This window comes from Pungitius pungitius, chromosome 17 (assembly GCF_949316345.1).
Source record: "Pungitius pungitius chromosome 17, fPunPun2.1, whole genome shotgun sequence".
NCBI classification, from domain to species: domain Eukaryota; kingdom Metazoa; phylum Chordata; class Actinopteri; order Perciformes; family Gasterosteidae; genus Pungitius; species Pungitius pungitius.
This window is the reverse complement of record NC_084916.1, coordinates 7,766,781-7,792,035: the sequence shown is the minus strand read 5'-3', so window position 1 is coordinate 7,792,035 and position 25,255 is coordinate 7,766,781. Positions and strand designations below refer to the sequence as shown.

The following is a 25,255-nucleotide window of genomic DNA, read 5'->3' as shown; positions in this document are numbered from 1 at the left end:
GTAGTTTCAAGGCACCAAATTGAAGCTATTCTGAGAAATGGAAAGAAAAGTATATTGTTTTTACTAGTCATCATTTAGTATTAGTTTGGCTTAGTTTAGAAACACATCAAATACTGTAATATCTTTAAATCAACAATCAACAATTTATTCCAAATATCCATATACAATTTAATAATAGTAATAATTTCAAAACAGTAACACGCGGTCTCCCTACAAACTGAAATTAAATCCAGCAGCTAAATGATTTCCGCGTGCGCACAGCCAGGCGTTTACCCTCCGGTCCACTAGGAGGCGCTAACGGCAAATGGTGGTAATTCAGTGCTGATGGGCTGCTACATGTGACATTGACATCAACAGAGGGTAAGATCTTCCTGCATCTACGATACATTACTCTTTTTATGTTTTAACCCGGTTTTCACAAGGTAGCAGTGTACTTGTAGACTGTACTGTTTTTAAAGATAGTGGTAATCTTGTAACACCAGCCTCTGGATCACAACGTAAGTTAAATCTTCCCCTAAAGCTAACGTTAGCACAGCTTGTGAGGACCGTAGTGATGAGAAAGGACATGAGCGCCTCTTAAACTCGTGTACATTGATTCATTTGCTCCCTGCAGCACGATGAGGCTGACCGCTGTCCTGTCGATGGCAGCCAGGGTAGTTATTCCCAAAGATTACCGCTTCGGCACCAACAGGCCGTGGACAGCGGCCGCTAAGAGGCTGAATCCTCCGGGGAAGAAGAGGAGAAAGGTGTTCGTGGAGCCGATAGCAGCAGAGGACTGGTCCGTGCTCAGAGGGGACACGGTGAGTAACTCGAGTCCCAAGTCGTCATAACACTATATAACGTTGTATATTTAATTTTCTTGTTTGGCCAAACTTGGATTAGCAAAACTGACTAGTAGATTTATACAGATAATACTTGTAAAACACAAACCGAAGTATCTGCTTTTCATTCGTTTCTTAGGTCGAAATCCTCGCAGGGAAGGACAAAGGGAAGCAAGGAAAAGTGATCCAAGTCTTCAGACACAGAAACTGGGTTATGCTGGAGGGTCTGAACACGGTAAGGCCCTCTTGTAATCTGTTTCCTGTAACTGGAGGCTGTTTCGTGATTGGCTATGCTGTGAAGATGATCAAAAGTTGGCACTTGCAGTTCTCCACGCACAGAGTTCCTGAGCTTCAGCATGCATCAAATCATTTTAGACACAGAGATTCCTGGTCAATTGGCTTATTTCACCAAAAAGCTAACAAAAAAGTTTTAATATCGGTTAGTAATGTATTTGTTTCATACACCGTGTATTTATTATCTCGCTCCACCAGAGGGAAGCAGATGTCCTCTTAATATTCAGGCTGAAACGAGCTGACAAAGTGTGCCAAGAGAAGCCGTTTGGCCACCACCTGTTTTCACCGTTGGAAGTGTTGTTTTCTCTCACAGCATCACAGGTACATTGGGAAAGGTGTGGATAACCGAGGGACCTACATTGCTAGTGAGGCTCCCATCCTGCTCCGTGATGTCGCACTCATTGACCCCTCGGACAGGTACAGTGAACCTTGCTGCAATGCAAGATTAGGATTGTAGCTACGCTCAGGACTTGAGTGATAGCTGACCCACTTATTAGCATGCAAACGTAGCGGTTATCCTTCTTCTAGGTCGTCTTCAAACTACTTTCGGGATGTTAAAAAAATAGTCCATTGTTTTTGCAGATCTATTATCTTTTGTATCACAGCCGATTAATTATGACCTGCCGATATCAATTTTCCAGGAAGCCCGCTGATGTGCAGTGGAAATTCACAGAGGAGGGGGAGAGAGTCCGAGTGTCGCTCAGGACGGGTCGAATCATCCCGAAACCTGTTGTGCAGCGTCGAGATGGCATCGTGCCAGAGCAGTGGAAAGGTGAGTGCGTGGATTTATTTTAGGTGGATTGTTTTCATTAACAAGTTTATTCCATGTTTAGCTAAAAGTCTGAAAGACATTTTCCACAGTCTTCTGACTATGTGTCCAGGTGACTGAGAATAGTTGGACTGGTATCAGATAGAAGAAACAAATTGTATTCATAAGTGAAAGACACATGGAAAGTGTAAAAGATGCCAAACAGTCTGGCACTCTATTTTAAATGAGCTATATTGCACAACTTGTCTCCCTACCAAACATCCAAAGGCACCCTAAGGCAGGGCCAACTCAAAAGTTTTAACTTTTCATTTTTCTGCTTCTCCTGAGTTGTACGTATGTTTGCATGCAACTGTCTTTTCTGCTATTACAGATGGACCGAAAGACACCAGTCCAGAAGACACTCTAGCAAAAACCTATGTACCGTCTCTAAAAACCCTGGAAGAGGAGGTGATGGAGACGATGGGCATCCAGGAGAACAGGAGGCACAAGCGATCCTACTGGTACTGACCAGACAAATCAGAGACACTCAGTTTTCACAAGGACTTCGTAGTCACCATGTTTTGATGGGTGTGTTAAAAAGAGACAGACAATGACATGTGTGGCACGTGGATGGTAAAACACTGGTGAAGCATACATTTGACCATGGAAATGACAGCTTTGTAAACATATGAGCAGGTGAAACAGACCTGCCGCCTAAATGTTTCCTGATTAGTTTAAATCGATCTCTTTTATCTGCGATATTTGAGTTTGAATTAACTTATCATGTTGCCATTGTGAATAAATGACACACGGGAACTATTAATGTTCTGTATATTTGGGATTCACTCCACGATTCAGTAGAGGAACTTGATATCCTCAAACAACAATAGTATTGAATCACAAGATTTCCAAACTTAAGAGGTTGGTTTTGGCGGCATTAACAAGCCATCATTTGGGAAGAGAAAAGTAAGTAAACTTGTAGTAGAACAGCAGTGACCACAGAAATCAGCAGCCTCTGCCCTTGAAACCATGCATCACTTGACATTCAGTGTTGTGCGATGATTCATTCACACTGTACCGCCTAAAACATTGGAAAGTTAACCGAATCTTTGTATTGGCAGGCTTAATAATGGTTGCAGCCTGTTTGGATCGTTCAAAAGGCTGAAAATAGCCAGATTATTTTACAGAAGCCCAGACAAACTGCTCTCCAAAACTCTATACAAATGAGTCTCTCTTTCCAACTTGTCTGGGAAACTGCAGGAGGAAATTGCTTGGGAGGAAACTACACAGACTTGGTAACTTCAACAAAAGTCCTCACTCACCTCATCTGACTTTTTATACACTGGCGCTGTATGCTATTCCCCTGATGAGTCGCCGTTTTTGCAGCATTTTGATCTTACAGGGGAAGGGATTTGGTCATGAATTTATGATTACGGTCATTTGGATGAACTAAAAAAAACAACAGTCAAAAGTATTTGTCCTGCGTACACATAAAGAGAGTAGTGACAATCTTACATTTAATATGTCTTGGAAGAGTGGACGTGGTTTTGAAACATTTAGGACAACATGTATGGAGATAAAATTTAAAGAGAATTACATATTTTTCTAATCCGAAATGTTTTTCTCATGAGATCAAAAGTCTTTCCAATTCAATCGTTTTAAAAGTGTTTTCAAATGAATGTAAAATAAGCCTTTGTAGCTATAAATGTAGCTGTAAATGTATCTGTATCTATATCCAAGAGAATTCCAGGCTTCTTTCAGCTCGCCTCAGCTGCACATTTATCATGTGATTTATGAGGGAGGTGGTGAAATATATTTCCCCCCCGCTGGTTAACCACGAGCTCTGATTCCCCCAAAGAACCGCCCGGCCAGATCTCCAGCTGTAGAACCAACTGACTTTATTGGCAGGCAGTATCACAAGCCCCCCCCCCACCCCGATGTGTCATAAATAATATGACAGCGTCAAAGTACAGTGGCTCCTCATACCCTATTTTCTGGTCAGCAGAGTATCATCATGCAGAAAGTATTGCAAGTCGTTGGTTTGGCTGGTTAGCGGATGAGGGCAGCACTTTCTTACCAGACTGCTCCGTCCTGAACCGATTTACCTCTGCCACATTGCGTCCAAGAGGGAATAAAAGCAGCCCAGTCAGCGGAAAACACAGTTTTGAGGTTTTGCTTTTATGGTAGGAAAAATTATTCAGAGGCTGGTCGTTTTTCCTCATTGCATCAGTGTCGTATGGGTTTCAGTCTGGGATTATGGCAAGGGGAAGTGCAACGTTAAAGTGAAGTGGGACCTTTTTATTACTCACACAAAACACAGACTTGTGGCCATCTTAACTTGTGCAGCATGGAATGAGCTTAGAGGGTGCCCGTCTTGTCAGTGACAGCAACTCTGGAAACCCAGTTGAATTAAACAACAGAAAGTGACTCAAGAATTAAGAAAACATAAAAAGAAACTGCAGGCTGCTCTCTGTATTTTAGCTGAGCCACATTTGCTTCTCAGCCACGTAAACTAATAAGTCCCACCTGGTGGTTTAGGTTGCACGTGTATGACAAGTGCGATCACAGTACCCTCAGTTGTTTGCACGCAACAGATCTTAATTACTTCACTCTGTAAGATGAGGGGTCCTCAATTGATACCAAAATGCTGTCAGAAGTTCACCCCGGCCTGATTAAAGGCATAACGAGGTCCTAGCAGCGGAACTCGCTCCGGAACATCTGAAGACACTTTAAAACGTCTCCCTTGACTGACTTGATCATCTCAGCTCAGCTACAATATTATAAAAGTGTCTAATTATAGACTGGTTGTTTGAAAGCTGCTGGAAAATGCAACGCTAGATTGTATCTCACTTAGGAGCTGAAATGGAAGGCAAAACCCCACTCTAACCTTTTTGGTTAGTATATATCCAAATTAATTTGTCCAAAAATATCATGATGTGTCTGCATTATGGAAGCATTTTGCAGTATGCAAGCCAACGTGCTTCTCTGCTTATTCTGACTCACAATTCTGAGTTGTGGATATATGTAAGACATTGTGACACATGTTTGACTTTGGAAATAACCTTGTCTCTTTGTTTGTAACATGCAAACTTTCTGTTACTGGCATTTCCCAGAATGCACCTGCTGGTCATGTGCCCGCAGCTAAGTTCTTCAACCGCCAAATTCCCTTCTAAAGTGAGGTCAAAGGTCAGATGTCGGGAACAGCGATGAAGAAAGCCTGGATCGACTCTATCACTGAAGCTCCTGTTCTAAGTGATGTCCTTTGTTTTCATGATACCACCCTGCTGACAAATGACTCTAAAAGTCTTTACTATGAGCATAACTGCTGACTGGACTTGACTCAGTCTGGGTCACGGGACACGGACCATGAAGCCCGCCTCTGATCTCTGAACTTTTACATTTCCTTCCCAGACATTCCTCCTGGTATGCGGGTGTCAGATTCCTCAGGTGTGAAGCACCATCCGCTGCTGTCGACTCGCAGGACAACCCCTACAAAGCACCATTCACCCAATTGAAGGGCGGTGGTACACGCTTACCTTGGCGTTATTTTTCTTGTCCCTGTCGCTGTTATACACCGATGGCAATATGGCATAGTCAGCCCAAGAGATCCCAGAAGATACCCTCCATGTATGACTCGCAATGTGCTACAAATGTTCCACTTTACGCTAACAGAGATGAGACTCCTGCACAGCTGTATCCCCACTGATGACAGGAACACAGCTGGATTATTATTTTCAAGCTACAGAACCGCAGAAGATGTGCAACGGTCACCCATGTGAACGATAACCCAGTCTCGCACTCCACTTAGTTTTGTGTGTTAGTGCGTTTAATATGTTAACTTGAAAATGATGCACTGAGAAAAAGTTATCCATGGGGCATATTTTGATGCTGTTGAAGTACAAATCTTGCTGTGACTTTATCCGTATTGCCTGACGTACTGCGTTTATGGGCCTAAAACAAAATGCTAGTTCCAACGACAGCCTGCAGATAGAAGATGATGACTGACAGACTGCTGCTGTCTGACTCTTCCTCCGCAGCATGCTGCAAACTGCTGATGACACTTGCGAAGTTCATCGAGGTGGCTTAAGAATACCAGCAGTCTTTTAGACGGCAATGGAGCAGGGAATACTGTCCACTCCATCACCCTCCCTTTCAGGACACGTACCTGCAGAAGCAGCAGAATCAGCAGCTCCGTTTTGCTGCTGCGCTGACTGCAAAGAAAATCTATTAAAAAAAAAAAATACAGTCCCTCTCTCTCTGCTCCCTCTCAAATAGCCTATAACCTCGGCTCTTTTAGATGACACCCCTCCCAATCCCCCTTTGACAGGCAGGTGTCATCTCCATCCCGATCCTTCGGGTAGAAAAAGTGGGCAGTTCTGGATCTCATATGTGGCTTCACTTTCTCTCAACTCCCTCCCCTTCCCTCCCGAGCATCAGACTGGTTCGGACAGCAGTCCCAGCTCACTTCGTCTCTGCGCAGAGCCCCCAGAGCCGCTCTCCTCCCGACAGCACAGTCGCACTGCAGCACAGCTGAGCGGAGTGGACGGAAAATACTTTTCACAGCCGAGAAGTCCCCCATCCTGCATGAGCTGAAATGCTGCTGAAAAGAAGCCGGTAGGGTTTTTTGTGTGTGTGTCTGTGTGTGTGTGTTTCGCCTCTACGCAGTCGATGGGATGCAAGTTCTTTTGAATTGAATGTAATTTGAAAGTATAGTGTAATTTAAGAAAATGCCTCTTTGCCAGTGAACTGTAGCCGCTGTCCTCAGAGGAGGTCCTGAAATTATGACCAGCGGTCATAATAATCTTTGTGAGGCGTAGTAATGCTTGGTGATTGAATGAAAAACTGACAGCATTTACTTCTTCCCTCTGCATTCATAAAGAGCAACAACATTGGAGCTCTGATTTGTTTTGTTTCAATTCCATTTCCCGCTCTGATACCATTCTCCTCCAGTTCCTTCTTAATTAGCTAGTTGAATGTTGATGATGGACAACATCGTGTAATTAATGAAGATGCTCCGTAAAGTGTCACTTGACATTGTTGTCACTTACCTAAAAGTAAATGTCTGAAGATAAGTTTTCCCACTATTTTATGAATGCTCTTAAATTCCCTAGATATTCTATAGATGACATATAGTCTATAAACTGAATGTAAGGGCCCATGTTGCATAGCAGCCAAGCATGGTCTGTGGTCAGTCCCCGCCAGGTTTGCTGAGTCAGGTCTGAGATCGGTCGTTTGTTTTATCCCTCGTTCCCAGGCAAGTTGGGTGGCGAATCGTTTACTGGGTGGCTGCACCAAATTGCTCATCCTGTTGGGAGACAGGCAGCGCGTTTAGATGTCTGCACAGTTCAGGATGTGGGAAGCGTTCCTTTAAGGGAGATCAACTCATCGGATGTGTGGAGGTGTTACATAGAGGAGGGGTGTTGAGTGAATAGACTCTGTGAGGGAAGCTTGCTTTGCTCTGGAGTACTCGCTGTTCATGGCTGAGATGACGAATGATTGTCAAATGCTAATCAAGAGAAATGTTCTGTTCTGAGAAACCATCCAAGTGTTCCAAATGGGACATTCAACTGGCGACTTCTGAAAACCTTACTTATTAGATTCAAAGTTTTCAAGTGATGAAAGTGGATAAAGGGGAGGAGAGCCGACTATCACAATATAAATGTAATTATGTGCCATCAAATTAACTTTCACTACAATTTGGAAAAGGCCAAACTTATAAATAATGTGCCTATTCGTAGAAACCTTAATCTCAGAGACCTTAATTTACTTAATTCCCATATATCTTCATTTTGAACTCGTAATGACAGTCTTATTAGTGTTTTTAGAACTACATGTGGTAGACAGAAACATATTCCACAGTGGACTTCCAAAACTTGATTGCGTTACATTTGATATTTATAATTTATTTTATCAGATACTTATTGCTGCCAAAGCCGGTCCCAACTCGCACATCGGCCTCTGTATATTTGACCTGGCCAAACTGAGATCGGGAGCTTCAACAGAGTCGACCATGATGTACAGAAACAAAGCTGTAGTTGTGACTGATATGGATCTCAACATCTGACTTCATTCTCTTTATTCACTGTAATTCATTTTGAGGAAAATGTTAAAGGTATAATATGGAGGTTAATGTGGTTTTGACCAATGTCAGTCTTCTTTTGCTTGATTGTATGTTTCTGCAGGAGGAGGAGACGTCATTAGTTCTGCTGGTGAATAATGCTTTGGCTGCAGTTTCTAGACTCTTTAGCTTGCCATGTCTTCCTTGTTACTCTCGTGACACAAAGCCCAACTGCAGAGTGCCCGCTGACGTTGAGACCAAAGACATTATGATCTAAAAAATCTCAATATAATCAACAGCAGAATTCTCTCCTCTGTCATCAGTTTGAATGCACAAACACGACTCGCGCACAAGCCCACTCACTCACTGCAGTGACACCAATCGAAACAGTGTGCAGTGTCTTAATGTGTCCTTTGATACAAAAGCCTGCTCCACAACCATTCTCAGTGGTTTGAAACTCCCATTTACATCCCTGAAAAGAAGCGAGAGAAAGGAGGGAGGAAAAGCAAGCATGTGTGCCAGTGCCCCGTCCTTTAATTCTCCCCCCGGAGCCTTTTGTAAGGGAGTCGGCCTGAAGTGAAAGCACAGCGCGCAGCTGCCCTGCCGGCCCACTGCTCGCTTTTTGTGCGATGTTTTCTCATGGAGAATACTAATGGTGGTATCAGCTCCGTGGAGTCCACCCAGCTGGCTGACGAAACAGACAACAATTATTCTGCCACCAAAGGAGGCCATTTAATGTGACACAAGTTAGCGAGCGGTGTTTGATATACCGATGCAGCAAAACATATCAATGCTTGTTTAGATTTTGGCCCACTTCTTAGTAGGAATGACTTTTTCTCCATTTTACCAGAACATTGTCCTTCAATTTGTGTAGACTGTGATGTCTCTCTCGCTATCTCTCTAAAACACACTTTCCTCTTTTCTGCATTTGTTATTTAGTAAACTATAGGATGCAAAGAACCTGGTGTTAAGAGTTAAGGAGTTTCTCATTCCAAATTGAAAGAGGAAAAAAGAATAAACATATTACATGTTAAAGGAGAATGATACAATTATGTAATGACACATCTCTGAAAGCTACTCGATCCACGTTGTTGTATTTTGTGTTAAATTTGGAAAATACCTCTTAGTTTCTTTCAGTTAATGTCTTCATATTGCTGTTTTTTCCCACAATATCGTCAGATGCAAAGATATGTAGTTTACAATGATAACAATCATGGAAAAAATCCAAATGTTCACCTTTTAAAAGCTGGAACCTTAAAAAATGACTTTGCTGCCACAAGTTTTTTTTAAAAGTCTTTTACTCATTGATTGTGAAGTTAAATTAAAAGAGCTTTGCAATAATGAATGAACATTTGCAAGTTCAGGAGGTTGTGTGAGGAAACTGTGAGTACCCTGCCATGCCTGCTGGTTTAATAACAGGGCCAGGCCGGTGACGGAGCGCTGGCAGGATGCCGCTGGGCTGAAACGCTGTGTCATTAGTTCCCGGAGGTGATGAATAGCCTGTGGTCAGAAGCCTGTGCTCCCGGCTTCCCTCTAAAAACCAGAGAATTTGCTCTTTTATACTTCAGAGAGGAGCTTTGAGATACATATAGTGTTGTTTGTATTTCATACAGGTTCATATATATAATTTTCTGCACATAATAAACAAACTCAGTTGCTAGTTTCTAATATACTCCTGGCTAAAACTTACAGTCTAACAGAACAGTTCTGCAGAGAATACTTTATGGTTTTCAATTTTTGTTGGAAGGGTTTCTGAGTATCCGATTCAACCGTTGATTCACTTTGGAGGCTTGACTGTCTGTTGGATTCTGTGGCATTCTATTTTTAGGGTGCCTTTCTATCATCAGCCTAGAGAAAAAACTACCTGTGGACTAATTTTGGGCATTTTTTATTCTTTATCCCTGTCAAATAAACTAAAATAGAAAACATGTTTGACCTAATTGGAAGAGCGGTTAGAGGTTAGGTCAAATATAAAACTCCTTTTATGATAATATAAACTCTGCCACCACTTTATTCCAGGCGGTTTTATCTCAACAACTATTCGATGGATTGCCATAAAAAATGTGTAGACATGAATGTGTCTCTGTGTTAGCATTTATCTTTAAACATTGCTGTACCTACTTATCTCATGCATCTGCTTGCATGACTCTAGACTTTTAGTCGTGATTTAATTATATCTACTCCCAAAGGAAGATTTTAGGTTGAACTTATTTATTATCGGTCTTCTCCTAAAACAACCACAATGTCCACAGCCCTCCATTTTATGGCTTTTTTACAGCCCACATAAAGCTTTACATGATATGCAATCTGTCTGCATTAGTACACTTCATCAGTAACTAAACAGTATTACAAATGCATAATCTTATCAAATGGAAATAATAAATGGCTTAAAGTCAGAGCATCACTGAGCGACTTCACTTACCTGCATATCAATACATGTGAATTACACCCACAGTAGCTGCTCCTGCAATAACAATTGCACAAAGATGTGTAGCCTGTGACCTTTTATTATTAGGATACATGACTCTGGGGAGATCAGTGGAGTGAATCAACAGAGTATATGACTTCCAGTAAATAATTGCTTTGACTATTAAAGGTTAAACATGTGTAAAATTGGAAACTGGTTGGGAGAAATAATATTTGAGCCACTTTTTTTGCTGCGTTTACAATAGCAACACTTTATTGATCTTCATGTGTGTCAAATGATAGTTGATGATAATAATATCATCTTGTGTTTTCCCTTTATCTCCATAGACATGTCCAAATACTTCCACTTCTCATTGCGGTCTGCCGCCTCACTCTGGCCTTCCCCACCCAAAGCTCATCAGCATTCGGTATGTCTGCATTATCTCTTACTGTCAGCATTTATGCCACTTGTGCTATAAGCAAAGAACAAGAATGTGCATTTAAATGTATGATCGCCATTCTAACAGGCCACTCTTTTCTGCTCGCTTCTTTTTGTTTCTCCTCCTGTAGATGATGTTCGGCAGCTCCAGGTGAAAATCCCGCACTCAGGTCCTGTTTCCGCCCCACTTGGCAGCTCCATCTCCATCCCATGCTTGGTCTACCGGTCCTCTTCCTCCCCTGTTGCACCGCGGGTCAAGTGGACCGTGGTGTCCGATGGTGTGGAGACACAAATCCTGGTGGCACGGGGTGAAAGAGTGAAGGTCAACGAGGCATACCGAGACCGCGCCGCATGGCTCAACTACACATCCTCCCCCGATGATTTGTCCCTGTGGTTGGGAGATTTACGCTCCAGTGACTCTGGCCACTACCGCTGTGAGGTGCAGCAGGGCCTGGAGGACGCCAGCGACCTCGTACAACTCAAGGTCAAAGGTAACTAAATGAAACACGTGGAACATCATGAAGTGTGGGAAGATTGGGATGAATATTAAGGTTTTATAGAATACAACATGTCCTTAAGTAATGGAGATAATGTCAAAGCTCTTATTGAAATCTTTCTGTTACAAAGTAATTTAATTACATTTGGATCATCGTCCCCATTGTACATTTACCGGTAATAGAATTGAGTAAAGTAGCATTCTGTATAGTTTGAATTAAAATGTGTGCTTATTTGTGTGTGTTTAGGTGTTGTATTCCACTACAGGGATGCGTTGGGTCGCTATGCGTTTTCCTTCCATCAGGCGCTGAGTGCTTGTGAGGCCATCGGGGCACAAATTTCGACTCCCGACCAGCTGCTGGCGGCTTATTACGATGGCTACGAGCAGTGTGATGCAGGCTGGCTGGCTGACCAGTCTGTCAGGTATCTCATCGGCTCTCAGCTCAAACCTGTGCTTTACTGAAATGCCTGCATCGCTTTGTTTAATAAAAAACATTCTAAACCTTTCATTCACTTTTAACCAAAATTCAACATCAATTATTCTTTGTATACATGTAAAGTATACACGATCTCATCTAGAATTTAAATTCCAGTTTACAAAGTTTAAGAGGTAATGTTTTTGTGACTTGATTCTGGCAGGTACCCAATCCAAGTGCCCCGTGAAGGTTGTTATGGAGACATGGATGGCCAACCAGGCGTGAGAAACTATGGGACGATGGATCAAAATGATCTTTATGATGTTTACTGTTATGTGGAGGAAACTGACGGTATAATTAATGATACATATTTCTATGACTAAATCAGACATTCTAGATTTCTAGGCCAATTCAGTTTCTATGATGGATCAGGCATTATTTTTTTAAAGTGTGTGAGTAATTTCAAAATGTTGAATATATTGTGTTTGTAGGAGAGGTCTTCCATGACTCCATCCCGCAGCATTTGTCATTTGATGAAGCACAGTCTTACTGCAGAGCAGCTGGAGCAGAGTTAGCTACAACAGCACAGCTGTACTTGGCATGGAGCGAAGGTCTGGATCGTTGCAGTCCTGGGTGGCTGTCCGATGGCAGTGTGCGCTACCCCATCATAGCTCCTAGAGAGCGCTGCGGAGGGCCTCAACCAGGCGTCAAAACCCTCTACCGCTTCAACAATCAAACTGGCTTCCCACAGCCATCTAGTCTTCATGACGTGTATTGTTTCAGTCGTGAGTATTGAAATTGTATAAGCATGCAAAAATTTAGATACATGTAAATGTTTGGTATTTACAATTTGTGGTAATGTAATTTCAACTTTCACAGCTTGTTTTAATTTAATGAATTAAGTATATTTCTTGAACCATGTTTTGAATCACTAATCTATCCTCTACAGATAATACAAGTAGTCCCACCGACTCGCCCATGGACAATGGGTCCACACAGCCTGAGGACATCAGACAAGATGTTGTTATTCTAATGGAAACCGATCAAGAGCTGCAACTAAACCAACATGTAGAACAGGGGGAGCTCAAAGCTCAAAGGGTACTTGAATCCTTTCCCCTTTTCTCCTCAAAGGAAAACCCAACAGTTGTATCTGACACAACAAGGTCCCCTATAAACACCACACCTACCTTGGAACTCCTTCAGGCATTGAATGAAACGTCATCTCCTACAGAAAACAGCTCCCCACGTCATACAGCCCTGATGAACACCACATTCAGCACCACAGAGACCTACAATTCTCTACATAATATGTCATCACTGCCAAGTGTTAACAATGAGACGGATTCCCACTCCAACTTGAACGTCACCTTTCACCAATCTGAGCCTGAAAGCACCACAGGGTTTCTCAAATCATCAACTGAATCTCACACACATAAGTGGACAGTTCCAAACCTCATAGAGAATACATCTGAGACGCCAAAGGATTTGCAAAAAATGCAGGAGACCAACTTGGATTTTGACAGATTGCGAGCCAAATACAGCGAAAAAGACGGGAATCATACTCAAGAGGTGAGTCTCTGGGAGGTGACCTCTATGACCCTTGACCCCGTGGTTCAGGTGATGATGGTAGAAGAAACAGTAGAAAATCCGGTGCATGTGTTTCTCTCAACTCAGGCCTCAAATGAAGAAGAACTTGTTACACAACCAGCACAAACTACTAAATCTACAATCATGGAGCTAACCTCATTGTGGGCCCATCTGGATGGATCTGGAGATATTTATCAAGGTTTGTGTAGTGTATAACTTTTAGTTTATAAGTCATATATTGGATGAACCATTCAACATTTTGTAAAATACATGTATTTACACTCTTGAGAGAAAGATGAGAAGATTAATATAATTTTGGTAAGCATGAGGTGCATCAGTAGACCGTTACATTAGCTTAACATAAAGGCTCTGTGATGAAGATAACTTAATAGAGCTAGGCACCAGTTTTATCATTTAAGGGTATTTCCCAAAATGAACAAACTATTCCCTTAATACATGTACTTACCGCCCTAAAAATGTGTTGTGCTCTTTTCTAGAAAATGACCTTGAGATGAAAGCAGTAAGCTTAATCCACGCATCAGATTCTTCTACTTCCGGCTTCACTACTCATGCGTCACCTTCTACTTCAGCTAGCAGTGCTTCTATTGAGCCTCAAACAGCATTCCCTGAATTGACCCTTCAATCTGGGTCACACCATCCCAACACAGCGGGCTTGGATATCTTCTCCACAGCATCCCAGTTGTGGGATTCCCCCATCTCTAGACAGGAGGGAAGTTCAAGCTTAGAAATTGAAGACACAGTTACTTTGGAAAGCAAAGAAAAAATCCTGCATCTTACAATTTCCGAAGACAACCTAGTTTCTGCAGGAAGTTTAGTTAACAATGGGTCTCCAGAGGTGTCGAACCCTTCTCAGTTGCCTACTGATTCCTTTAAAGCACGGTATCAAACATCAGGTTACAGAGTGTATTTGGAAAGTAGGACCACTGGGTATGAAGAGGCAAGTGGGCATGAACTTTCTACGGTTACTGCAATCCATGGAGAAGACATTACACTTGCTCCAACCAATGAAGAGGATGTCAACGTTACCCCAACTCAAGTTTCTTTTTTATTTGAAGAAGAAGCTATAATTGCCCCAACCCTTGAAGAAGAAATTAATTTGGCCCCCACCATTGCCCTTGAAGAAGAAGCTAAATCATCTCCAACCGCTGAAAAAGAAGCTTACGTTTCCACAGGCCTTTTAAAAGACGTTAACGTCTCCCAAACCGTTGAAGAAAACAACAACACTGTTCCAACTCTTGGAGAAGAAGCAAGGGTTGCCTCAACCCTTAAAGAATCTAACATGGCCCCAAACCTTGAAGAAGAAGCTAGTGTTGCCCCAAACCTTGAAGAAGAAGCTAGTGTTGCCCCAACCCTCAAGGAAGAAGAGCGCTCCGCCTCAACCCTTGAAGAAGAAGCTAACGTTGCTGCAACCCTTGAAAAAGAAGCTAGTGTTGCCCCAACCCTCAAGGAAGAAGAGCGCTCCGCCTCAACCCTTGAAGAAGAAGCTAACGTTGCTGCAACCCTTGAAAAAGAAGCTAGTGTTGCCCCAACCCTTGAAGAAGAATCTAGCATAGCCCCAAACCTTGAAGAAGCAGCAAGTGTTGCCCCAAACCTTGAAGAAGAATCTAGCACAGCCCCAAACCTTGAAGAAGAAGCTGATGTCGCCTCAACCCTTGAAGAAGAATCTAGCATATCCCCAAACCTTGAAGAAGAAGCAAGTGTTGCCCCAAACCTTGAAGAAGAAGCTAGTGTTGCCCCAACCCTCAAGGAAGAAGAGCGCTCCGCCTCAACCCTTGAAGAAGAAGCTAACATTGCTGCAACCCTTGAAAAAGAAGCTAGTGTTGCCCCAACCCTTGAAGAAGAATCTAGCATAGCCCCAAACCTTGAAGAAGAAGCAGCAAGTGTTGCCCCAAACCTTGAAGAAGAATCTAGCACAGCCCCAAACCTTGAAGAAGAAGCTGATGTTGCCTCAACCCTTGAAGAAGAATCTAATGTTGCCCAAACCTTCAATGAAGAAGAGACCTCTCCCCCTACCCTTCAAGAAGAAGAGGGTGTTGCCCCAACCATTGAAGAAGAAGCTAATGTTGCCCCAACCCTCAAGGAAGAAGAGCGCTCTGCCTCAACCCTTGAAGAAGAAGCTAACGTTGCTGCAACCCTTGAAATAGAAGCTAGTGTTGCCCCAACCCTTGAAGCAGAAGCTAATGTTGCCCAAACCTTCAATGAAGAAGAGACCTCTGCCCCTACCCTTCAAGAAGAAGAGGGTGTTGCCCCAACCATTGAAGAAGAAGCTAATGTTGCCCAAACCCTCAAGGAAGAAGAGCCCTCTGTCCCTACCCTTCAAGAAGAAGAAGAGGATGTTGCCCCAACCATTGAAGAAGAAGCTAATGTTGCCCCAACCCTCAAGGAAGAAGAGACCTCTGCCCATACCCTTCAAGAAGAAGAGAGTGTTGCCCCAACCCTTGAAGAAGAAGCTGACGTTGCCCTGAACTTTGAGCAAGACTTTACTGTCTTTCCACTTGAGTCCCAAACACCAAACTGGACTCCACTGACCACCACAACAGGGCCCCAAGAGTCTCTAAATGATCTAGAATACAGCAAAATGAACTTCCCCATCACCTCCACAGCAACTCCAGATTCCTCCTCAAGGACAAAGCCCACTGCTGCTACCAGGAAGTCCACCACACACTGGTCCAGACGTGCCTGGAGCCCCACCACTTCAGCAGCAAATATGTTCCACCAGACGGCTGAGCCCTGGAAGGTGTCAACGTTCATACCACCAGTGGATCAAGGTCTGGTGGATTCTGAGTTTAGTCTCACCCAGACGCCCACCACTCTTATTTTGCCCAATGAGAGGGCAGCTGTAGGCGGTACATGGAAAGCTTCAGGTAATGTCAAAGTCACTTTCATCAGCCTAACCGTCCTCCTCTTGCTGCTCGACGCAATGATGCACTAAAATCCCGATCTATCCTCAACCTGCCTTTGCTCCATTTTCTGTGAAACACCTTCCCTCCTTTTTCCTAAGACTTCCCACGTTTGTGTCACTTTTTGTCTCCGAAAGCCCACTCACTTCTGACTCCTCCCCCTTCACCTTTAAAAACTCCTCAGTTCCCTCCCTTTGATCTCCTCTTTGAGATACTCACACTGGGACAGCTCCCATTTGACTATTGTCAACACTCCACTCTTGTTGTGCATGATGTTTTTTTACTCATCCAGATATTGACTTCTATGAAGTACTGTAATATACTGATATGTTCATGGGTGTTTCAGATCTTCTTCTGCAGTGGTTTTCTGCAAGAGGGATGGTTTTGGTCATTGCATTAAGTTTTTCTCTCTTTTTGAGTATCTTGATTAGTGTATTTTATTTGCAAGTAGTAAATCAATGCACCGCGTGCAAATTATTCTCTTTCTAGTTACCTTTATTATCGCTAACTTGCAGTATTTCGCAATAATCGGGAAGAAACTTTTCTCTGCAATGTAACAGCATTTATGTTGAATGAAACAGCATTGATCAATGCAACACCAATAATGGTTCATATTTAATTCATGACTGCACATTAAGTGTTTAAACTTATCTTTCCTCAGATTTTTAGACGTGTACTGCTATTTTAAACAGCAAAGGTTATTAGATTTTTAAGAACAAATGTTGTTCTCTGTTGTTGAGTGGTAGCATTTAGATTTTTTTTTTTAATCTCTTCTATTGGTCGTAAAAGTTGCTGATGTCATGTTTTATTTTGTAGTTTTTCAGAATATGTACAGTATCGTGTGGTGTAACAATGATAAAAAGTATGTGGTTTTTTGTTGTCTCACCATCAGTTGATAAATCAGTTCTCAAAAGTTTTAGTCAACTGTAAACCATTTTATTTGTTCCTACTAGTGTGGCATTGCGTCTAACCCAATGTCTTCTAAACAAAACTTATTACTAGACAAGTTATGCACGATAAAAACTTAAAGTGTAAGTCCATTTTCTTTCTCTAAGTCGAATGTTTTGATTCAAAGTTAGGCTTAGTACATTTGCATTAACATTTGGGACACGGTATCTAGAGGTAGGAGAGTTAAGTTTATTAACAGGCAAAGGAGAGAAAAGGATGTGTAATTAGCGATTAAATACTGGAGTATTTGTGTTAATGAACGACTGGTGACTCAGCACTGTAAGAAAGTGGCAAAGCCGCCAATCATTTATCCAGTAATTTAAATTACTTGCCTCACATAAATTACCGACAGGCCATTTATTGTAGTGTGCTGTTTGAGGAAACTCACACAAATCTTGTCGACATTTCAGCAGAGAGGGCTTAGAGTTTAACAAAGGCTCTTGTTGCTGTGCAAAAATCAAAGTAGAGATGCCAACTGAGTCACAGCACAATGTTTGAATGCTGTTATGCTTAACCGCAGTTGTGTATTTTTCTGCAAAACTGACGGTTTTACTTTGAATGCACATGATTCTCTTTTGACTGTGTAAAACAGTTATTACCTTCCACATACACACAGAATGACCCAACGAAAACGTTTGATTGTGCAGTATAATTACAGACACCACTGATCTCTTGTTTATAGGTTGTCAAAGGAAGAAAATCATCCAAATCTACTTGTAAATGTTTAATTTCAGTTTGGGCACATATATATCTATTTTTTCGTATTTACAGATGTAGAAAATTAAACTCCAAACAGCCTTTTGCTTCTTTGTTGGAGATATTCCCTTTGTATAGAGTACAAATGTACAGTTTGATTTATTCAAACGTGTCAACACAAAACTTGATGTGATTAATTGACAACATTTTCTTCATCTGCCATTTGCAATTAAATTTGTTTCTTATCACGCTTTTTAAACAGTGAATAATGGTCCAGTTAATAGCACACAGACGCAAAGTGTAAAACAGATGTACAAAGGTTATTACAGAATAGCCTATGGGGATTGCAGCGTGAGTAAAAATGATGTTTAACACCAAATTACAACTGGAGAGACCCAGAAACCCCTTACAGTAATATTTGAAAGTGTATTTTGTGAATGAAGTTTGTAAAAAGAAGACAACCGGTATCTGAGAGATACCAAAGAAGACAGAAGACCTGAGGAGTTTGACCTCGTGTGACACAGATGTTTGTCCTCTGCTGGCAGTTGTCTCCTGGTGCTTCAACATATCCTTTTGATGGCCTTTAGTATGACATGAGAATCATTAGATTGGCTCATCTTTTGATGCAGAACATATTTTTTCATCTTGATAACTATACTTTAACACAATAATAGCTAATAAAATACTACACTGTGGGCCGTTCTCTCATGCAGTTTCTGCAGTGAAATAACCTGAAGTTGTCTCTCTTGTTGCAGATGCCTGTGTGGTCGACCCCTGTCTCAACGGAGGCACCTGCACTGACCAGAACGGGCAGATGCAATGTCTCTGTTTGCCGTCATATGGAGGAGACTTCTGTCAGACCGGTGGGCTCTGCTTACTCGCTGTGGAAATCGTTTCTGTTGTTTTCGTCAAAGAAGTTTGGCGGCTGTTTTGTGGAAGACCTGAATACTTCACACTCTGTGGTGTAAAACCTGTTACAGTTTATTGTTTCTTCTGTCTCCTCCTGTGTGATGTTTGCAGACCTGGAGCGATGTGAACCAGGCTGGGACAAGTTCCACGGTTTCTGCTACCGACACTTCAGCAGGCGCCTGAGCTGGGAGGTAGCAGAGCAGCACTGCCGCATGCTGGGAGCTCATCTTGTGTCCATAATTACCCCCGAGGAGCAGAGTTACATCAACAGTATGTTCAGGAAGTTCAAGATGCTGCTTTGTCCTAAGTGTGTCTTAAAGACTGAATATAATTGCCTAATTTCCGTCCCCAGACAACTACAAAGAATACCAGTGGACAGGTTTGAACGATAAAACCATCGAGGATGATTTCCGCTGGTCTGATGGCAACCCGATGGTGAGCAGTATGAGAAACCACTGGTGTGACTGACCTAAAACAAATAATTCCACTCATACGTGTGAGGACCGAACACTAAGGTGTCCAAACAAGTTTAATATTTAAACTTGTAAATCAAAAATGAAATCAAGAATGTGAAAAGGAGGTATAGCTTATTTAACACCTCAGGTAAAACTAGGTACTTAAGTGTGGAGCCAGATTTCTATGGAAATCCAATATTGATAAGTGGTAGAAGCTATTTCCAATAGATACTTGGAATATTGTCTGTATGTTACGATTTCCCTTTTTCCCATCATTATTTGTGTTTAATCTTGATACAACACATGTCAAGATCACACTTTCACTTAGAATTTTAGGATTTGGGAAAACAGAATAGGCCAACTGATGATTTAATGCCAAAAAAGCCTAATTCTAAGCATACATGTCAGGAAATAAGAGTGAAGAACCATTTTATAAATGTGAATTTACTTCTCCATCTTCTGTTTACTATTATTTATTACTAGTGTACATCCAACGTTTCTTCTTTTCATGCACACAGCTGTATGAGAACTGGTACATAGGGCAGCCAGACAGCTACTTCCTCTCTGGTGAAGACTGCGTGGTGATGGTGTGGCACGATGAAGGACGATGGAGTGATGTTCCCTGCAACTACCACCTTGCTTATACCTGCAAGAAAGGAACCTGTGAGTAATACGAATCAGACAGTCAGAGCTCCTCTTTAATGGTTTCAACTCCCTCTTGTGGATGTTTTGCTCTGTTACATCATACATCAGCCCTAATGAGGACCCACCTTGCCTCAACTCTTCCAACAGCCTCATGTGGTCCACCACCCAGAGTGCGAAACGCCTCCGTCTTTGGAAAAGGCCGACAGAGATACGAGACCAACGCAGTTGTGCGTTATCACTGCGCCCGGGGTTACCAGCAGAGATTAACTCCTCTGATCAGGTGTCTGTCTGGAGGCAGGTGGGAGACGCCACAGGTTCTGTGCATCCCTGGTAAGATGAATGATGATCAAAGCTGATGACCTGACAAGTTAAACTATTAAAACAACGTATTGAAATTCCTACAATTTTAAAATAGAGTTCTCTTCCTGTACAATAAGTGAGATACGAAGTTACACAGTGACTGTGAGGATGCCGATGCATATTATCTGACAAGATTCTGGTGGTATCGATGTATCTAACGTTAAGTATCATATTCCTGTGTACCTCAGAGCCAGTGTTGGGAAAGTTCACTTTCTACATGAACTAGTTCAACGTTCAGTTCACAAATTTTAAAATGAACTAGTTCTGTTCATACTTCAAACTTCAAAATATTTAAAAACTAAGTTCACAGTTCCAACTAGTTCAGTTCTTTTTTTCCATATGTTGCTGAAAGCTATTATTTTTCAAAATTATTGCCACAGCCCATATAGAACCACAGACAGCAATTATTTTATCAGTTTTAACAATGAAGCTATGCATCAGATTTAATCTTCATATCCAATTTTGAATCCTTATCCAACCAGGGTTTACATCAGCATTGAGGGGACATTGTTGCTTTAATGTTGCTGTCCATTCACTCCACACTAGCAGCAGCTGCAGCGTTCACCCCTACAGTACATTCTCAAACACATGCTGCTTGAATGGTCTTTTTTAAATAAGGAATAACAACATGACAGTAATCATTAAGGTGCAAATGATGGCAAAGAAAGGTGAGATTCCTCCCATCCTCACCGACCTTGTCAGTAACTTCATAAAACTCTTTTAAATTATTATACGCCGCCTCTTTGCTACACGCAGCTGTCGCCTCCATGCATTTCTTTTTTTTTTTATGACGCAAGCGGCGGTGCAACGCTGGTGGCTGGTGTTACCAGATTGGGTGTTTTTTCCGCTACTTATTAAGGCGCGTTTACTGTGTGTTTTCTATAGAAATCTGGCGCCCTTTTGAACCTGAAAGAACGTGCCATTCATAGACACCAGAATGAACGAGTTCACAGTAACGTTCATCGGGCATTAATACAGTACGTTCAGTTCACGTTCGCCCAAAATATGAACGAGTTCATGAATTATCGTTCAATGAACGTGTTCAGGCACAACACTGCTAGTAGGCCATCCTTCATTCTACTCAGGGAGGCTCAGGGCTGAGTACACACGGCTGATTCCCAAAGTCCAGGTATCTGTATCGGGAATTAAAAAGTGCTGTTGTGCATCAGTGTTATTTTTAATATTATTTATATTTAGAGAATAATTCTTCTTTCAGAGGCCGGTGGCCCAATCCAACACTCTGAAGTGACCTTAGAGACCAACGACAACTCCGCTGCCATCGAAGATGAGTTCGAACCCACTAAAGAGACGCCCCAGTACTGGCACATCAAGTTTTAAATGTCAATGCAATGCTTCCCTAACTTGTCTTCCCTCTTGAATTCATTTTTTTTTTTAACATGACACGGAGCCAGGAATCAAATGCTTTTACCAATGAGCACTTAAAAAGGGGACAATATGAACTGCAGACTCCTGTAGATACAAACTGAAGCTTCCTCTCACAAAGAAGCCCATGGCACCTTTTCTTTTGATGGAAGTCAACATTCCTACTTTTTGGTGTCATTTAGAATATTGTATTGTCTACTGTATTGTGGTTCAATGTAATGCTAGCAGAGTTTAAAATAGTTTTAAAGTATAAAGAAAAAGAATTTTCAAATGACAGTCGACTTCAATTCTTGGATTCACATCGTAAAATCTTTTTATAAACATGGTGCTATGCTTCATTAGGAACTATTTTTTCCAACAGAGATGTTTCTTCGACTTTCTCAAAGAATCTAATAATTTCAAAGCACAAAGTTGATTATATAGTAGTCAATAAGTACTGTACATAATTAAATTCACTTTCACACCTGGGATTACTGCTGTCTGCATTCTCCTTAGATAAACCTTTTATTTCCAGAAGACACAGTTTTGTTCATCAGCTTTATGTTGTAATAAAGTTTTGTAGAACAGAGAAAAGAATAAATCCTTCTCTTATTTTACCCTGTTTGCGTTGTGTGAGGTTCATTTCATAGTCCTCCGAAACGCTCAACTAACAAAACAGTATTTACTGTATAAACATTTTTTTTACCAATGGATGGATGGATGTGCTAGTGATATTACAAACTATTTTAAACAATCATAGTATTTCCTGATGTCATTAATTCATTTATTTATACTTTTTAGATCATACAATTTCTATAAACTACTCAGTCATGTTGTATTATGTAAAAATACTGCTCACCTTATACATAAGCAAAGAAAGCCAATTTATACAGACAGACAGATGCCATACAAGTGGTCAGCAACTCCAAACAAGGAACAAACAAACGTGAAAATACCTTTCTGGTCATTTTATAACTGTTACTAAAATGAGTAGTAAAAACAACCTGAAAAAACACTACCCATATTTGGTAAATAATAATAAATAATAATACAAAATATACTAATACTAATATAAAAATACTAATAATAGTGTAGTCTTTTTTTTTTTTTTTTTTTTTTTGTGTGAGCAACAAGGAACAGCAACAAAAATATGTTCAAGGTTAGGTGATCAACGTGACCAACGTTATCTGCCGTAAGGAGCAGAAAGGATTCGTCATAGTTCTGTCTGAGATGGAGGAAAATGACGACAAACACGGAACGTAAGTATGGAGTTTCTAAATGCATGTTTATAGCGAGTGAAGTTGTCAAGTGTACATCCGGGAAGCCTTCAGTGAAAAGGAAGCGAACCAAGCGAACACGTGATCGAGCGAGCTGTTTGTCACGTCAAACCATTCATTTTAGGCGTTAGAATGCCAAAATGATGAGTTAATGCCTTGCCTTATTGTAACTCTGTTTAGATGAAAAGGTTAGGGTCTTTTCCCAAAGCAGTTTCCAATGAACCTTGCAGTGCTCGTGCATGTGAAAGCTGCAGAAACGGTCATTCTGCCACCAGGTGGCATCCGTGGTCCACGATCTGTTGCAACTGCAGGAAAAAGGTGGCAGAACGTCAGGGAACAGTGAAGGGTTTGTTTTAACATCTGAGCCCAGACTAAATATTTCGATCACTGCCAGGTTAAGAGAAGAAACAAACGATGCTGTTACTAAGAAGTGTGTCTCATTTTAAACACTTTTTCATCTACATTTTATGGCGGATGAATATTTGTCACCTCTCTTTCTTCAAAACTTTACATTATTTTTTGCAAGGGATTTGGAGACATATATTTTGTCTCAAACTGAGGGACTGTATTATTAACCCTGGTGCAGTGGTGGAAGAAGTCTTTATTTACCTATTAGATGGGACAAAAAAAACACTAATTATGCAGACATTTCAACATAAATTATTTCCAGATGAATAATATATAAACAAAATCAATAAATCAACAAAAGTCATTAATTTATTGTGTTGGAGTAAAAGTATAATGTAATGGAAAATGCTTGAGATCTTCAGAGTTGAGGGCATTTCTTTAGGTTTTCACTGCTTTGGTGTAATATTGTAATCACCTATTAGTTCTGGATCAGCTTTAGACGGGCCGAAAGCCCTGCCATCATTAAAATGGTATGTGCACTTGCCATAATGCAGAATTCCAAAACATGAGAGCAGTTTCACATGATGGCTTAATGGCACATTCCCAGCAATGTGCCATTAAGCAAGGCATTCTCCCCTAAAAACGGACCCCCATTAGTGCTGGTCATTGGCCAAAAATACAGGATTATAGATGCTCCAGGCACCCTGGTGTGCAGTATGTGTGTGCAACCTTTCTTCGTTCGGGTCTAGTGCAATTAAAAAATACTGATCCACATTTTGAACCTGATCAGAGGGTAAAGGTGAATTCATAAAGCCGGGCGGATGCTCACAGAGGTGTTGGAGCCGCACCCGCTGTTCTCAGGCCTTCAATAGCGTCACGCAGCTCTGGCTGAATGCAGAGGGATGCTGTCCGTTCTCTTAGTCATAGAGCCGATAACACAGCCCCAGATGGGAGTGTATTGTGGCCTGTGACCCAGAGGTCAAAGGGTCAGAGCAGACTGAACAGAGGCCAGTCGTTAAGGACTCCTCACGGAGTTCCTCTTTCTTCCAAAAGACGCGTGGCTCACTAATTGAGGGCCCACCTCTCAAAACCCCAAGTGTGAGGCCCTTCACACCCCGAAATGACCGCTGGTGTGAACTGCAGGGTGAGGCGTGAGTTGCAGGAAATGAAAAGGAGGGAGCAATGATTATGTTGTTAGACATGCAACTAATGATTTTTGCCATTATAGTATAGTATTTTATTGATAATTTTGTTTGATTTTATTGTTTTTTTTTTAAATGTCCCACCTATACTGATATATTTAGTATATGTATAACTTTTTTTTGGATAATACTTATATAATAATTGATACTTATATGATATTAATAATTAATACTTATATGATATGAATAAATCATCTCACAAGTTTCAAGTTTTTTTAACTGAAAAAAGTTGGGAAAATGTACCTTTTAGCTTGAAATGTGATCCGAATCTTTCATTTAAATATTCTTGAAAATGTCCGTCTATGTTTATTTGGATGCATGTGGGTTTTCCCACATGGCAGGGAAATTCTCCTTTTCTTCAAAGACATTTTATCGACTGAAAAACAAAATCCTGTTTGTTTCTTGCACACGGTTCCATCTAAGGTCACCCTTATACAGGAAACAGACAACGATGTTTAAATGAACATATACTGTATGTTATAATTGGAACACAGTGCAACCCTTCACAAGATGTGTTAGACCGCACAATGAAGAGAGGACAGCGGGGTGAGGAGACGTTGAAAAGGCGTGCCAAGTTGGCTGGGAACCCCGACACTGAGCTTTACCCACAACCCTTCACCCCACCGCCAACGCTCGCTGGGACACAAACAACCTTTGATGCTTCTCCCTCGCTTGTGATTAAGACAAACACACAAGTGTTTTGTGTTTTTGGGGTCCAACTTCCTTCCTGGTTTTACGACTGCGGCACGCAGGTATACGCTTATTGGTTGTTTGTATGGCTTCAGGAATTCTATACAGAGTAGAAAAGGTAGACAACAAATGCTGAAAATTTCCCCAAAATTGCACGCTTTGGTTTTAAAAATGATGT

General features: G+C 41.5%; 2 protein-coding genes across 3 annotated transcripts; both read left to right on the top strand.

The window, feature by feature from the left end:
• Positions 1-228: 228 nt before the first annotated feature.
• mrpl24 (mitochondrial ribosomal protein L24) lies at positions 229-2,686 on the top strand. Of its 2 annotated transcripts, none has more exons than XM_037474128.2 (6): positions 229-360; positions 614-800; positions 961-1,056; positions 1,429-1,532; positions 1,757-1,887; positions 2,255-2,686. In XM_037474128.2, the coding sequence occupies exons 2-6, from the start codon at positions 618-620 to the stop codon at positions 2,389-2,391; spliced, it is 651 nt and encodes a 216-aa protein (XP_037330025.1). In that variant the 5' UTR covers positions 229-360; positions 614-617; the 3' UTR covers positions 2,392-2,686. The 2 variants fall into 2 exon arrangements, with proteins under 2 accessions (XP_037330025.1, XP_037330026.1); XM_037474129.2 differs by having other exon boundaries at positions 359-497.
• Positions 2,687-3,869: 1,183 nt separating this feature from the next.
• Positions 3,870-22,177, top strand: LOC119219172 (aggrecan core protein-like). The gene is made up of 15 exons (XM_037474126.2): positions 3,870-6,477; positions 10,676-10,755; positions 10,898-11,257; positions 11,510-11,684; positions 11,901-12,028; positions 12,169-12,462; positions 12,627-13,246; positions 13,352-13,463; positions 13,762-16,149; positions 18,585-18,692; positions 18,850-19,008; positions 19,091-19,173; positions 19,712-19,856; positions 19,986-20,168; positions 21,415-22,177. The coding sequence occupies exons 1-15, from the start codon at positions 6,458-6,460 to the stop codon at positions 21,534-21,536; spliced, it is 4,977 nt and encodes a 1,658-aa protein (XP_037330023.2). The 5' UTR covers positions 3,870-6,457; the 3' UTR covers positions 21,537-22,177.
• The last annotated feature ends 3,078 nt before the right edge of the window (positions 22,178-25,255 follow it).